This window comes from Pogona vitticeps, chromosome 1 (genome assembly GCF_051106095.1).
Source record: "Pogona vitticeps strain Pit_001003342236 chromosome 1, PviZW2.1, whole genome shotgun sequence".
NCBI lineage: Eukaryota > Metazoa > Chordata > Lepidosauria > Squamata > Agamidae > Pogona > Pogona vitticeps.
Window position 1 is genome coordinate 340,565,589 of NC_135783.1, and position 16,830 is coordinate 340,582,418.

Genomic DNA, 16,830 nt, shown 5'->3' on the forward strand with positions numbered 1-16,830 from the left:
GTGTTACAATTTCTCTGCTATGGGAGGAGCTTTGATGTATGTCCAGATGTATGAAGCAACTGGGTTAGAAACAAGGCACATTTCTGGGGGAAATTTTTGAAGTGGTAGTTGTTAGTCTGTGCAAGCATATCAGTCAAGAAACAAAACAAAAAACACAAAAGAATAAAAAGCGACAAAAATGTGGCACATTAAAAACTAAGTTCTATATTTTAAAGTGAGCTTTTGTGGATCGAGTCCATTTCCTCGAGACATAAGAATGAGATTATATGGTAGTGACCGGTGGGGATACAAAGTGACTGTTTACATTCCCTCTAATTTTAAACCCTGCTGGGTGGGGCTCTGCCCCTCACACCCACGCCTCCACCCCGTGTGGGGTTCCGTCATGACCAGAACCAAAGGGGCTGGAAATGCTTGCTGTGGGTGCACAGAGGAGGAAGAATACTGTATGGGGGTGGGGGGTGGCAGAGTCATGCAGATTTTCACCTTTCAGAGAACCTTGATGACAGTGGTTGGTTAGTATAGTCAACACAAGTTGCAAATTGTGTGAGCCAATATGGCATTTTTCACTTGGTAATGATTTAAGACCCGTAACTGATATTCAGTTTTTTCAAAATCTGTCTTTTCCCTTTGAAACTTTGTTCTGTAAAAAGTGAAAGGACCAGCCTATGGATAACAACAGCAGATAGCAACCTGAATGTTGTAGCATTTTAGACTTGGTAATGAGTTAAGACCACGTGACTGAAATTGAACCCTTTAAGATGGGCTGCCAGCATCCATATGTCAGGTCAGGAATTCCTGAATATCTCCCCAAGAGCCCTACAGAACTTTATAAACTTTACAAAGAAAAAAAATCACACAATTTGAGCAGGTGATATTAAACAGTTAGCTTTCCAGATTAATTCATCTTCCTCAGGCTGTGCATCAAGATTTTGTGGACAACAATATATTTAAGATAGTCCCTAAAATTAATGGCAGTTGATTGTGGCAGATGCAAAACACAATATTCTGCTGTGATTTTTGAAACTCTCATAAATATTTTTTCTGCACTTTCCACAAAATCCTGGTGCACATCCTGAGGAAGATGGATTAGCATGGAAACTTAGCTGTTCAATTTTTAGTGGTCTAAAAAAAGATCACTTGCTCTTGTAATTGTATTGTGTAAAAGGAACACATATCTTTTTCTAATGTTTTAACTAATTTGCTACTTGTGTCTACTACACTAATCAATCATTGTCACTTTGTATTCCCACTGGGTCATGGGATTCTGTGATTGCCATATACTGTAGTCCCATTCTCATGTCTGAGGAAGTGGACTTGATCCACCAAAGCTCACATTCAACATTTCCTCAAATTTTCAGCCCTGATCAGTGGGGCTCTTTCCCTTGCACGCACAGCTCTGCTCCTGAGCACGGGGTTCTGTTGCAACCAGGACCAATGGGGTTGAAAATGATTGCTGTGGGTGTGCGGAGGAGGAGGAATGTTGCGTGGAGGGGGCCAGAGTTCAGTGTGCAGGTGCACACCTTTGAGGGAATCTTGCTCATATTAAAATATAGCAATTTAAAATATAAATTGTAGTTTATCACAAAAACTGTTCAGCTTTCTAAATACATTAATTTCAAATATGGTTCTCTAATTAAACAGCATGTGGTGGAGGTGGATATGTAATCCAAAGGCTGTGCTTGGTCTCATTCCAGCTATTGCATCCCATTGCAAAGTACAATTTTGCATTATATGCCAGCATGCTACTGTTCGAGAAGGTGGAGTGGAGGGGAGCTATCTGTGAATACAGAGTCATGGCCCCTATGAGTGTGAACTCAGGGTAAAGGAAGGGCACCCACAAAAAGAACAGTCTGGTCCCAGAGGAGACTTTCCATATACAGAGTATCTATATGTAAGACTGCACAAAGACCATGGAGAAAGAGCTTGCATTCTCACCTTTAAAAATCTATGTCAGGATGTGTATTGTTCAATCGTGCAACTGAAAAATACTTAAGGGGGATTTACATATGGGTATTCACATTTTCCATTTAACCTGTGCAACAAACAGAATCTCTCTTTTCTTTTCTTTTTTATTTCACAGATCATCTCTTATTTTGCAGTATGTGGCCTTTTTTGGGGTGTGTGTGTGTCAATTTCCGATATTGCAAATCAAACCACTTACTATGATCACTGAAATAAGGATTAGCAGTAAAGAGATTACTATAAATTGTAAAAAAGGTTTGGATTTTATCACAGTTTCAGAAAATGAATGATTGGGTGAGAGGAAAATTTCAAGGCATGTTCATCTTCTGCAGCTTGCCTCTTCCAGCATGACTGGTGGGATAAGGCATGAACCAAGCCTTGTACTAAGTAAAAAAAGGAGAATGTTTATGCAAACAGACACCTTCAATTTACTGGCATGGCACAAAAGAAACACATTAAATGATAACAGAAATTACCGTATTTTTCCATTTATAAGATCCCCCCACACTTTTCTAACCCAAAAATTAAGAAAACTTAGCTTTAAGTATTCAGCCTCTGGGCTCAGAACACTCAAACATTATGAGTCCCTGTTGCATCTGAGCCTACAGGCTCCACCTCCAACAAGGCGTGTTCCAATTGGTTTGTTCAGCATCAGCTGACATCAGTTCCATAAGGCTCGTGACTGGAAGAAGCAAAGTCTCCTGACTGTAGGAAGCTAAGCCTCATGATTGAAGGAAGCCTGTTTACAGAGGCGAGGTGTGGACCATTTTGTTCTCTCCATGTTCTCAGCTTACATATAAAGACACCCCTCAATTTTTAGTGTAATGATTTTCATGTACATAAATCTCTTGCATACTTTATGGCTAAATAGAGATACAGAAAGTAAGTAACTTAAAAATATCAAGGGATACACTCCATTTCAATGGTTCAGCATTCCGGCTTCCTGTTTATCACTCATTCTTTCTGAAATGATGTGCTCATTCTTTCCTGTTTCCTTTATCATACTCATACAGTAGGTACCTCGGTTTACGAAATTAATGCATCCTCCAGAACGTTACGTAATGCGGAAAATTCGTAAACCAAAACATGGATTGCCATAGGAATGGGGGCAGCGCTACAAACCTCCAGGCACAATGCATCCTGGCGAAACTTTCTTCGCAAACCGAAAAAAAAAACCCATAAACCAAAACAAAAACTATAAACCAAGGCATTATTTTCAACGGGTTTCTGTTCATAAACTGAAAATTACATACACCAAGGCATTTTCTACGTATTTTAAGCAAATATCCTACTCCTAATCCCATTTATTTAGCAAATATCCTACTCCTAATCCCATTTATTTAGCAAATATCCTACAGCTAATCCCCCCTAAGAGAAGATCTGCTGAATCAACTGCCTACTGAATCAACTGGTAAGCCAATACCTAGGTAAATCTACTGAGTCAATGGCCTTCAATGACTGGCTATATGCGTGTGACTTTTAGATGGATTGTTATGCATTACTACTCTCTCTCAGAGTGGTATTTGTTCCTTTTTAATATTTGGCTATTTACTGTTTTAGCTTTGATATTGTATTTTAATGATATAAGCTGCCTCTTTATACTCATTGTTCTTAGCTTTAAATATTGTCTTTTAATGATGTAAGCCGTCTTAGGTCCTTTTTAAGGAGAAAGGCAGGGTAACATGGTGGACGGTTGATACTGTGCATCGGTCCGGTCTCCTTGGGGTCTGTTATTTGTTTTATTTGGTTATATTTATGTTAGTTATTATTGACTTTTTGATTTTGACTTCAATTGGCATCATGTAACCAGAGGACCTTTTTCCACCCTCCTAATGGAACAGCTTTCAGCAGAAAACAGCCTGAGCTAGCCTATGCCCTGCCTTCGCTGAGGACAAAAATGACCCAGAAGCCAGTACTAAAACAAATGACTGGAATGACTGCCAGAGAGAGGAAATCTCAGGGGGTGAGAGAAAACCTCAGGTGGGGTAATCTCCTAAGGAGACTACGGGAGGCTTGGAGTTGTTTTCCCCCCCACCTAACAGCACTACCATCACCAACATCTAGAAAATTGTGGGAACCAAGTGATATGCCTGTAGCGGATGGCCTAACCTCTCAGGACCTGGTTGATTCAATCTTCGAACAGCAAGTACATATAGCGTATGTACTAATTTAAAATTGATTAATCAATTGGTGGAATTACATCACTGCAATTAATTATAATTTAAATATATGAATTCAATAAAGAGATTCCCTTTAATCATATTTTATTTGGTCTTATCTGCTAGTATTTATTCCTACATTGCACTTTAACCACATAGTGCCTATCATTGGAGACTGTGGTCCTGTCACCCAGTGCAGGGGAATGAATAACATATAAGTTGTAACGGGGTATGGTCCTGGCACAACAGCAAATAAACCTAGAAGAATGGGGCCCAGATATCTGAAGACTGTCCCCTGTTCTTGTTTCGACACCAGGTCTGCGCCGAATAAAACCCAACTAATCCAAGACCTAACCCTGGATGAAACAGCAGATCTGGCTTGTATTACTGAGACTTGGGGAGCGCAGAGAGCAGTGTAGCCCTTTCACTAATATGTCCACTCAGATATTCCAACTTCAGGGTAGACTGGAGGGTTGGGAATGGGGAATCGTTATCATCTATAAAAACACCTTAGAGGTTGTTAGCTTCTCTGCCTTGAGTATCCTGGGCCTTGAGGCCTTCCATCTGTTGGTGAAGTCCAGGGATGGGTTTGGGATGGTGCTTGTTTACCGTGCTTCCCATGATCCGGCACTCCCATGATCCGGCACTCTGGCAGACTTCATCTCGGCGGCAGGATTGAGGTCCCCCAGACTAATTTTCTGGGTGACTTCAATGTCCATGCCGAGATTGGGGCCATGGGTCCAGCTCTTGCGTTCTTGGAAACCATGGCTTCCTTGGACATGTCCCAACTTGTTAATGGCCCCATTCATGTTGCGGGTCACACACTAGACCTGGTGTTCTCCACAGGTCAGGGAGAGTGGACCAATGGCAACCAACTTGGTATCGGTCCCCTTGTCGTGGTCCGACCACCACCTGATAAAATGCAACCTGCAGGCTACTGGATCCTGATGTAGGACACAATGTAGGGGATACCAGCTGATCTAGTTGGCACTCCTGTTGAAGCTCTGGTGGATGAATGGTATGCGGCAGCCACCAGGGCGGCTGACATGATCACTCCTAAACACCTCCTCTATTCCTGACCCTGGCCAGCTGCTTGGTATAACCAGCAGCTACAGGTGTTGAAGTGAAATAGGATGAGGCTAGAAGGCTTTTGGAGACAGCCCCAGATGACAGCTAACCTAAATCCCACAAAAATTAGGTCAAACATTTATCTGGCCAAAGTGAAGGCTATAAGAAAATCTTACTTCGTTCTCCGGATAAGCGAAGCCCGGCTCAAGAAGCTGAACTGTTCCACATTGTACGTGACTTATCCAGAATTGGTCACAGTGACGGGCCTCCCAGTAACTATTCCCTGTGACCAATTTGCGGCCTTTTAAAAACACAAAGTGGAGGCCATCCACTGGGACCTAGACTTCTCTTTATCACGCGGAGACATCGTTCAGCCCGTGACATCAGGGTTGATAGGCTCCTTTATTGCTGTAGGGCCACCTCCTCCTCAATAAACCTCTGCCCAGCCTGGTTTCTGAAAGTAGCCAAACTGAGTGGGCAGAGGCCATTATTACCAGGTCTCTCCTTGAGGGCAAGGGGAACCTTGCCCTCAAGGAGACAATCATTTATTTATTTATTTAATTTCTATGCTGCCCAATCTACCCTGAGGTCTCATTAAGCCAATTCAGAAAAAGCTCAACCTGGAGGCTAACAATGTTAACTTACAGCCCAGTTGCCAACATCCCCTTCATTGGCAAGCTAGTGGAGAGTGGTGGCTGATCAGCTTCAGGCTCTCCTGGAAGAAACCAACGTCCTTAATCCATTCCAGTCCAAGTTCAGACCATGTCATGGCATGGAGACAGCATTGGTTGCCCTGTAAGACGACCTTTTGAGGGAAGCCAACAAGGGCAAAACATCCTTGTTGGTCCTCCTTGACCTATCAGTGGACTTCGTTACCGTTAACCATGGTATCCTCCTGGGGAGGCTTTTGGGTTTGGGGACTGGCGGTCAGGCCTTGGCCTGGCTCTGGTCCTCCTTCCCGAAGGACCGCTCTCAGAGAGTACTGTGGACTCTCAATTGTGACTGGGGTTAGAAAATACCAACATATCTCCTCCATCTTGGCCGCCTTAAACCGGTTACCTCTTTATCAAGCTTGATATCTAGCCAAGCACCTTCTTCCTGTTAGGTCTGCCCACCCAGAAAGATTGTCACAGGCAGGGCGGCTGAGAGTTCTGACCCCGAGAGAGGCCCAGAAAACGACTGCCAGAAATTGGGCCTTCTCAGCAGTAGCTCTGCAACTGTGAAATAGCCTCCACCGGAAGTCTGCCTGGCCCCCTCACTGGGCACTTTTTAAAAACTACTAAAACCTGGTTATTTAGACAGGCCTTCCAAGAGCAAATAACACTGTGATGAAATAGTGCTTCCGATAATGTAATATCCAATTTGCTGCCATGTTTTCATGCTATTTATTTCATTGCATTTTATTATGTTTCCTGTTTTATTTTATGGTATTTTGTTTTTGAACTTTTATAATTTATTGATGTTGTTATGTTCTGTGATTCTATTATTGTTACTGTTTAGCTGTTGTAAACTGCCCAGAGTGGCCTTGGCTGCTAGATGGGCGATATAGAAATCAAATCAAATCAAATCAAAAAATATTTTAAATAAATATTAAATAAATCAATGAATCTATTCCATTGTTTAGAATTGACAAGAGGATCCAGGTTCTTGTTTTTTTCTGAGCAGTCAATATTCCTGTTCATTGTGACAAGCTTTCTTCATGTGACTAGCAACAGCTGTCTATACTATATCTGTGTTGTAAAGTGACAAAAATTTATTTGACTTTGTGACTTACCTTTCTCAAATGATGGTACACTAAACAGCACAGAGCTTCAAAACAGAGTAGTTCAGGATCCATAAAGACAGCTGTTGCTAGTTACATCAATTGAACATATCCTAGTTTAGTGATGTCATAAGAAACCAAAGTATACCTACCTGCACAAAATACATGTTTTACATAGTGGCTAAAATAGTGGTGTTCATCGTCACACAATGTAAAGTTATCCTAGCATAAGCCTCAATGAAATTATGTCCAGGCACTCCAGATGTGCAATTAGATTACACAACTGACCATGCGATTCCCATTTTCCCTCTTGAGTGCTAAGCACGCAGAAGTACTTTGCGAATAGTACTTCCTCCCTTGCCACATGGAGCTGTGCAAAAAGGTTTCGGCCAGAATTCCTCCAGTACTCTTTTCCTATTATGTGTCTCCAAGTCAGTTCTGACTTAACAGTAACATTCCTAGGGTTTTCTACATATGAAGTACAAAGACACAATTTGGCACTTATTTTTTTAAAGTGTCTACACCTTGCTGAAGTCAGGTACAGAAACTCAAATGGAGGCATGGTTTTATAAGTAATTACGGAAAATTCACTATGTATTTATGACCAACTGATTAATGGGCATAGTAAAGAAACTTCTGTGGGTATGTATACTTGCATAATTTAACATAAATAATGCTACCTGATACGGCACTGAACATAACTGTTTTTGAAGTACTTAATGGCTGGCTCAGTTGCAGAGCCAGAGTTTAGGAGTTTGATTTTCTGCTGTGTCTCCTGTGAAATACAGCCAGCTTGTATGGCCTCAGTCAATCTGCACTCTCTTAAGATGCCCCCAGAAGAAGGGAATGGTCAACCTCTTCTCAGTACTCTGTATCTGGAAAACCCTGAAAAGGGACGCCATAAGTCAGAATTGACTTGATGGCACATGATTATTATTTATTACTAATGATCTTTACCATTAAATCACTTGATCTGGGGATATCATTTAAATCCTGCATAACCTATAAAGCCAAAATCTATGCTGCTTCTCCTGCTTCTTACCTTAACATAGCCTTTGTAGGCTGTTCCTATGCCTCTTTGAACATCTACTCCAAGGGGTCGCTTGGCTTGCTCAGGAGGTATAGGGCAGACTTGTGGTGCACTGTCCTTGCAGGAAACATGGCATGCAAATGAACACACTAAGGAAGAAAACACAAACTTGTCAAAAGTCCTTTGCTTTTACAAAGTGATGTCTATACAGCAAGGAAAAGCAAATGATTACAGAAGTTTACTTTGTTTGCTTCTTTTTTCCACATTAAATATGAATATTGGTTAACAATAAACATTGTTCCTAAAATTACACAAATTCTAGGGGAGAAGACACACCACTTTATAGCAACAAAACCAGCAAAGAGTCCTTAAGGCATCTTTAAATCCTAACAAATACATCATAGCGATGTACGTTACCCAGAGGTCACATCTTCAAAGTTTACACCACAATTTGCTTTTTAAGGTGTCACAAGAGTTCTCCTTGATTTTAAAATGCTACAGTATTTTCAACTGAGCAGTGAAATCACCTTCCTTGCCATCAACATTTCCAAATATTCAAGTGTTGTTAAAAAAAAACAAACAAAAAAACAGCTGTTTCTTCTACGTGCTATTCAGACCAGCTACTTATACAACTGACCTAAGCACTCTTTCTTTACGGAAAAAAGAAGCAGGAAATAAATCAAATCAACCCTGATTATTTTTGAAGTTCAGTTTTATCTTATTATAAAATGTTTTGGGGAAGCTTTAAAAACAAAGATCCATGGGGATGATCCTAAATTTCTTTCTTTCTTTCTTTCTTTCTTTTAGCAAAGTGATATCAGGGAATCTGAGTTTTTCCTTACTCCCTCCACTCAGGATGATGTCACCATATATATATGGTGAGATAGAAGAGCCATCATAGCTGCCTGGAGCCTCACTCTTTCAACAGGTAGACAGTAAAGGATTCAAGGTTTAATTTTTCATGACATTCCTCAGCATTACTTGCTCCACATAGTTTGGAAACTTCTGTCTTAAAATCAAAGTAGTTGATACACACAGTACATAGCTAGAAGCTGAAAGCACATTAATGCTTCAGGATTTAATTTCTTCCATGCCAATAGCCTGAGCAATCAAGCTTGTGCTTCTCTCTCTATGATCAATCACAAAACAAAACAAGCTAATTGCAACCTATAGGAAATGGGGAAAAACCCATGCTAGGACATTTAGATGCTTTTCAGACTTACAGTGGTGCCTCAACTTACGAATGTCCTGACTTACAACCATTTCGAGTTACGACCAGCTCCGGCCACAAAATTTTATTTCAACTTCTGGCCGGAGTTTCCATGTACGAACACAAAAGGGCAGGGGAAAAAGGCGGAAAATTCAAATTGCTAACAATCAGTAAGCGAAGAACCTGCTTCTTTGTAGCTCTTTTGTCCCAGCAGTTAGAGTGTGTGATCAGAGGCGGCTTCGGACTGCCTGGTAAGGTAAGGTGCTGATTTCTGCTTTTTAAAACTGTTCTGGGTGGGTTTTGCAGCGTGGTTTGGGGCAATGTTTCTGTGCTGTGATGGGTCATGGGGGTTTGTTTGTTTTTTGGGGGTTTTCCCTATTTCCGATGGGTCTTGGGGGGTTTGTTTGTTTTTTGGGTTCCCCCCATTTCTGATAGGTCTTGGGGGGTTTGCTTGCTTTTGGGATTTTCCCCCCCATTTCCTATGGGTGTTGTGGGGTTTGCTTGCTTTTTGCTTTTCTTTTCTTTTTGCATTTCCAATGGGTCCTGCATGCTTTCCTTGCTTTCTGCTTTGCTTTTTTTGCATTTCCGATGGGTCTTGCATGCTTTCCTTGCTTTCTGCTTTGCCTTTTTTTGCATTTCCGATGGGTCTTGCACGCTTTCCTTGCTTTTCTCCTCCCCCCTTTGGCTGGAATGGATTAATCGCATTTCCGATGGGTCTTGCAGCAATTTCTTTTTTTGGGTGATTTTTTTTCTTCGGCCGGAACGGATTAATTGCATTTCAATGCATTCCTATGGGAAATGGGACTTCGACTTATGACCATTTTGAGTTATGACCTGAGTTACGGAACCAATTAAGTCCGTAAGTCAAGGCACCACTGTAATGCATACCTACTTCTCTGTGTCATCTAGTATGAACCTCGGAAATCAATGCCTCTGTTAGCATTAGAATAGATTCCCTGCAACACTGAAAACTTCATAAAGTGAGCAAGCAATTGGAATAAAACAGGCTCATTTGTATAATATTTTTGTACCAACTAGAATTGACCCAGTATTTATTTGTCTTTTCATGTCAGTAATCAATGTCATAAAACAAATGATGTCATAGAAACCATCTCCAACAATATACAGTGGTGCCTCGCATAGCGACGATAATCGGTGCAGCAAAAATCGCTGCAAAGTGATTTTGTCACTATGCGATATTAAAAAGCCCATAGGAATGCATTGAAACCCCTTCAATGTGTTCCTATGGGCTTCAGACTCACCTTTAAATGAAAATCCTCCATATGGCGGCCATTTCCGCTGCCTGGTAAGCGAGGAATCCCTCCCAGAAAACAGCGGGCGGCCATTTTTTTTACCCGGCGGCCATTTTGGAACCGCCGATCAGCTGTTAAAAAATCATTGCTTTGTGATGATCGGTAAACGAAACAAGGTACCGATCATCGCAAAGCTATATTCTCCATTTAAAACATCGCAATGCGATCGCCTTTGCAATTGCAATCTTCATCGCTATGCGATTTCATCGTTAAATGGGGCGCCCGTTAAGCGATGCACCACCGTATCCTATGTTCATTCCCTCAGTTCTCTTAATGTGACTGGTGCTTTGAAACAGCCTCTTACTGAGCAACCATGATATAAACAGATCTAACATTAAAACACATGCAATTGATAATGATACTCCTGCCTTCTATTAACACAGGAAAATGCATGCGTATGCCAAGTTTATAAGCATGGTTCAAACACCTGTCTCCTTCCAAGCAATTGCCTTGGTGCTGCAAAGACAAAAAGTTATGCTGTTGAAACTGATAAATATTTAGGAGATTTAAACTAACTTACCATCGCATGCATATCCCTGTCTGATCAGTCCCACCATGAGAGATGTGCAATGGCTGCATTGAGTAGGGCTTGTAAAGGATTTGATACTAAGTTGATGCGCTTTAGGCTGAAATGCAAATTCAGGATAAATCAGGATAAGAGTTCATTGAAAAGAATCAACACCTTGGACTAAAACCCAGTGCATTAAATGCACAAGCTCTCATTGCAATGGTTCTTGATTTTGTGATCTAGATTTAGTCCTAGAACTGTCCTTATTTACTTGCAGGAAGACTGGGACAGAAACTATTCCTAGCTCACTAGACATCTATATATTTCTTGCTTAATCCAAAAACATTTCTCAGAAGCAGAAAAAGATACCATCTTGAACACATCTAACCCTGACTGTCTTTGGAAGATAAAAAAAGCAACCTAGGGGCAGCACTTAGATGGAAGAACCCTAGAGATATCCATGTGGGACTGTATCTGGTAAAAGCTGACACTATGAAGCTAAATGGACCAAGGGTCTGACACAGTGGCTGGAATCCTGTTCGTGCAGCTCTGTGCGCATAAAGTTGATGATATCATCAGCCACAGACGTTAATCTTCAATAAAATACTTACTATTTCCATTTTAATTAGATTTTAATCAATTATTTAATTAAAAGTTTCCTTTTTGAGGTTCCTAGGGATCAATTTTGAGACATGGAATTTAATGTCTGAAAATTGTTGCTGCCAGTCCTGTTGACAATGAACAGGATTCTGGACAATATAAGCCAGGTTTCAGTAGTCCTGAAAATACTGTCTGTACAAAACCACACAATTTTAAAGTCCAAATACTACTCCACATTGAGTGTTGATTGAACAACACACTTCAAAGCTCCTAATTCAAGCAGAGGAGCTTTGTTGTTATCAGGAGATGTTCTTGCCACCTGTACCAGGAGTGAGGAAAAAATCTGAATGTGCTATGAAGTTCAGAAGAATCATGCAAATAAATATTTTCAGGTGTGGTAATGCAGTCAACAATGAATTCTCTCATATAGGAAGCTAGTATAAAATTTACTCCTCTTGGAGTAAATTTTATCTTTAACAGAATGCTGCTTAAAAGGTTCTTTTCAAAGTATTTCCAGGAGAAGAACAAGGTGATTTGGCCCCCTGCTTTCTAACTTTTGCTTGGGGGAAAACGTGTCTCCACTGTTGATCATGCTGTGATTATTTCACCCTGCTCCTGATTTCTGAAATCTGTTCTATTACAATTCATTTTTAAAATGTTAAGCTGCTTGGAGGGGGAGGGGAGGAACTTTTTCGGGCAAAACAAAGCACAATGTTTTTTCTTACAATAAATAAACAAGTGAAGTAAGCAAATGAACAGATAGGGCCAGCACAGAACTATGCTGAGCATCAAAGATTATTTTTCAGCCTACAAAATCTGAATTCTGAAATCAAATCCATATTGGCATCCTGACAAAATCAAAGCAGCAAAAGCTGATGGTATACTAATCCCTTGTTCTGCTGTCATGAAAGGCAAATGGACTGCAATAAGTTTGACAGGCAAAAGGGGAGTTGCCACAATTTTAAATAAACCTATGAATTCAACCGAAAAACTAAGACATGACCAGGGAAATACATAAAGACATAACCAAACAGAAAGATGGATCATACAGATGTACAGTACATGAGCCACAACCCCTTTTACAACGCCCCTCCCGAATTTTAAGCAAAACAAGCCATCAGGCCCCCATACCTTTGGTACAGCTAGAGAAATGGACTGAATGGTGGGGGAGGGAGCAGCAGGCATCCTCTGAAGCCGAATTGGTTCCTGAATTACAAAAAACTACAGTTGAACAAGATTTAAGACTTCAAGATCCCAGTTACATTTGTTCTGGGAGCAATTGTTGAATAACTTTTGAAAGGTTAGGAAATAGAGCTGGTATGGCAGAATGCAGCATTGTTGCTGATTTACTAGAAGCATGTTGCAGATCAGAAGGACTCATAGGAAAGCCTGCACTCTAGCAATAAATGGAAGAAAACAGGTAAGGAAAGCAAAGCTTGGTGATACAGTGGAAGCCAGAGAAAGGGGAGCAAACCAAATGATAATTCGCAAAATTTGCACATTTAACATTGAAGTATGTCTGCAGAGGACCATGCTATGAAGAAAAAAGGCATTCTTGTGTGTATTGATGAGGATTAGAAGGTACATTTACAAGGGCTTCCCAAAATTGTTTAATCTGGACAGTAAAACAACAATGGCTACTTACTTCTTGCTGCTGCTGCTCTGTCATTACAGATGTTGATGGTGACACCTCTGCTTTGGGACTGTGTGCCTCCTGCTCACTAATGGAATTTGTCTGTAAAGCAGGGGAAAGACAGGCAGCAAATTAGCTTTTAGAGTAAAAGAGGAAGATCAAGGTCAACTGAAGCAAAAGAGTGCCAGAAAACAGAGAGACAGCTCTTCTGCACCCAGCAGTGTTGAGCTAGTTAACATCTATGCTCTAAAAGCAACCCCACAAACAACTGCTAAATTGTACAAATGGAAGAGGTTTATGTTAAAAACTCTCAAATGGTGAAGAGTTGCTTTTCTCTATAATTAAGTTCTTAATGCCTGGTGTCCAAAGACCCTTTGAAACTTATATCAAATTGGTTTCAGGCATGAACAAAATGAAGCCACACTTCCTAATACACACTGACATCTTTTTAAAAACATCTCTATTCCTTCCTCCTGTTCCTTCTCCCCCTTTCTGTGTATAAAGTCTACCACAAAATAAGAAATTTACAGTTCTTTGTTACTGAACATCTTCTAAAGAACTTCTGACATCTTTATAGTCAAGCATATACAACACAGGACTCTGAATATAAAGATACTGCAAAGTATTTCATGTATTTTCAAGGCCATGTTTTAAAATACAATATTTCTGAAAAACTAAAGACTTCAGGAGTGGAGGAAAATGAAATACTACTATCCCACTCTCCCAATTAAAAAATTAAATTGTTGGAGAGGAGGACTTACTGTATTTGGCTTATCTAAAATGTTTACTAGTTCAGTTAATTAGAACATCGCTAGCCAGTGCACTTCAGCCATATTTAACATATTTTAAAAATAACATGAAATTTGATTCAAATTGCAAATGGAAAAACACGGGCATTAGTACACACCCAGTTAAGGGGTATTAGAGGCTCTTTTTGGTATATTGGTATTTAGAAAATGCAAATATTAACAAAATTAAGTTACATGCTTAGGGCTTTGAAATACTACAAAGAGCTTGCATTTAATAATATACTGTTAGAGAAAGAAATGTTTTGTAAAGCGGTTATAACAGTCCCTATAAGCTGTTCATTTTATATAAAGTTTCAATATAAATTGGCTGGCCCTTCAATATTATATAGTTAAGTTTAGAAGCTGCAGATAATTTTACAACAGGGTATAGCACATTAAATTATAGATATTCATCTGCAGCTTTTGGATGAGGTGGATCACCTTCTGACACTTCAACCAGAAATAGGAGAGGGGAAAAATAAGTACTATGATTCAAATTCAGTGAATGATCTGAAATCTGGCACTGCTGGGAACAGCTTACAGAAAATGGCCCATATTGATTGGAGGTAAGAAGATTAAGAAATGTTTTATTTATATGAATTAAACATTTCATAAGTGACTTCCAGAATTCAGGTCATGTGAAGATAAATTTGGGAATTATATCCACCAGTCTGCACTGATAGCCACCTGGTTGGCAAGGCTGTGATGAAGTTGAAACTAACAAAAGCACAGGATACTGAAATATGTATAAACAGCATCTATGTAAAGGTAGTGGTGGGCAAAGTGCAGCCTATGAGTCCCATGTAGCCACCCTACTGGGGGGACTCAAATACACTCTTCACTACATCTCCTTGTGGCACCTGGAAAACATGGGTGCAATTCTGCCGATGTGTTGGGACTCACAATTTAAACCCTAAAAAGGTAAAAGGAAAAAAGCAATTACCACCAAAGTGTGCATGGAGTTTTTAGAGTTTAAAATAAATAAAAACACTTGAGGAGATTAGAAGGCCATCGAGGAGTGCCCTTCACGCCTCTAGACATTGCCCTTGATGTATGTTAAGCAAAAAGACTTTGTGTCAATAGAATGAGCCTCACATTTGTAACATCAAGAGCATTGTTTCGAAACCTCCACTGTTTATTACAGAAGAGATAGGTTTCTTTTTAATTTATGGGTGAATTGTGTTAGACTGAGATTTGGGAGACCTATGATCATTCTCTCATCAGTCTGCACCACACATACAAGACAAAGTGGGAAAAGAGCAGAATCCTGGAGAAAAGGCGGGATTGTGGCACTATCCCATAAAAAACCCTCCCTTTTGTGAAAGGATAATTCAACGCGCCTACTCATCACATTAAAACTCATCAACTCAATATTTAAAATGTTCAACTGAGCAATAATCTGTCTTTTAACCAATTTATTATATTTAAAATTAATGCTGAGGTTGTCAGAACTTTAAAATCTGCATACATGGTGGCTGCAGAGGAGCTGGCCTCTGGACTACAGTTAATTAACTCAACACCTGGAAAAGTAGATGCCTATGGACAGAGGAGTTTGGTCAAGTCTCTCAAAGGAGCCTGGAAGAACTAAAATGTCTATGGAAAACAGGAACCATTGCAATTAGCTGTAACAATGAGATGTGGAAGGTAACTGAAAACCATGACATTATATATCTCTAGTCTACTTGTCATTTGTTGTTATGTACTGTCAAGCCATAACCAACTTATAGTGATCCTAATAGGGCTTTCAAGGTAAGTGAGATATTTAAGGGGTGGTTTTATCAGTTCCATACTCCCAGTGAGATCCATGGCTGAGTGGGGAATCTACACTCATCACAGTTAGATGAAAATGTACAAAGATCTGAGTTTCTGCAATATTTGTTGTTGTTGTTTAGTCATTAAGCGGTGTCCGACTCTTCGTGATCCCATGGACCAAAGTACGCCAGGCCCTCCTGTCTTCCACTGCCTCCCGGAGTTGGGTCAAATTCATGTTGGTAGCTTTGATGACACTGTCCAACCATCTCATCCTCTGCCGTCCCCTTCTCCTCTTGCCCTCACACTTTCCCAACATCAGGGTCTTTTCCAGTGAGTCTTCTCTTCTCATGAGATGGCCAAAGTAGTGGAGCCTCAGCTTCAGGATCTGTCCTTCCAGTGAGTACTCAGGGTTGATTTCCTTCAGAATGGATAGGTTTGTTCTCCTTGCAGTCCAGGGGACTCTCAAGAGCCTCCTCCAGCACCACAATTCAAAAGCATCAATTCTTCGGCGGTCAGCCTTCTTTATGGTCCAGCTTTCACTTCTATACATTGCTACTGGAAAAACCATAACTTTGACTCTGCAGACCTTTGTTGGCAAGGTGATGTCACTGGCTTTTAGGATGCTGCCTAGGTTTGTCATCGCTTTCCTCCCAAAAAGAAGGTGTCTTTTAATTGGCTGACAGTGGCTGCTGTCACCATCTGCAGTGATCATGGAGCTCATGATCACTACAATATTTAGATAGTCAAATTGCTATGAATCCCTGTACTTAAAGTTAGATTAAGAACTTGGAATGTATAATATAGGTATACAGCAGGGAAACTCCACAATACAATAAATGAAACAAAAATGATGAACACTCAGATCTTTGGAGTAAGTTAAGCTCACTGACCAGGAGGTGTCCAAGTACAGGTACATACTTGGCCATACTGTTCTATTCAGACAGTAATGACACTGTGGACTGGATGTAAGCACAGCCATTACTAACTCATCTATACACTCAGATCAGGTAATGCTTACTCAACTAAAGCAAAATTCTACACACCA

General features: G+C 40.4%; 1 protein-coding gene across 12 annotated transcripts in view; it reads right to left on the minus strand.

Moving 5' to 3' along the window:
- The window catches only part of CDC42BPB (CDC42 binding protein kinase beta), a 155,452-nt gene that overhangs the window by 25,822 nt on the left and 112,800 nt on the right, over window positions 1-16,830 (minus strand). For 7 of the 12 annotated variants that reach the window (XR_013540838.1, XR_013540839.1, XM_020793632.3 and 4 more), the window contains 4 exons: window positions 13,258-13,347; window positions 12,744-12,818; window positions 11,025-11,130; window positions 7,994-8,130 (listed from right to left, as the gene is read on the minus strand). Coding sequence is in view for 9 of the 12 variants with exons in the window: in XM_020793632.3 (XP_020649291.3) it covers window positions 7,994-8,130; window positions 11,025-11,130; window positions 12,744-12,818; window positions 13,258-13,347 (408 nt within the window). In the remaining 3 variants the exon portion in view is untranslated. The remainder of the gene's footprint in view (window positions 1-7,993; window positions 8,131-11,024; window positions 11,131-12,743; window positions 12,819-13,257; window positions 13,348-16,830) is intronic. The other 5 variants (XR_013540840.1, XM_072986701.2, XM_078383805.1 and 2 more) reach the window with 1 other exon arrangement.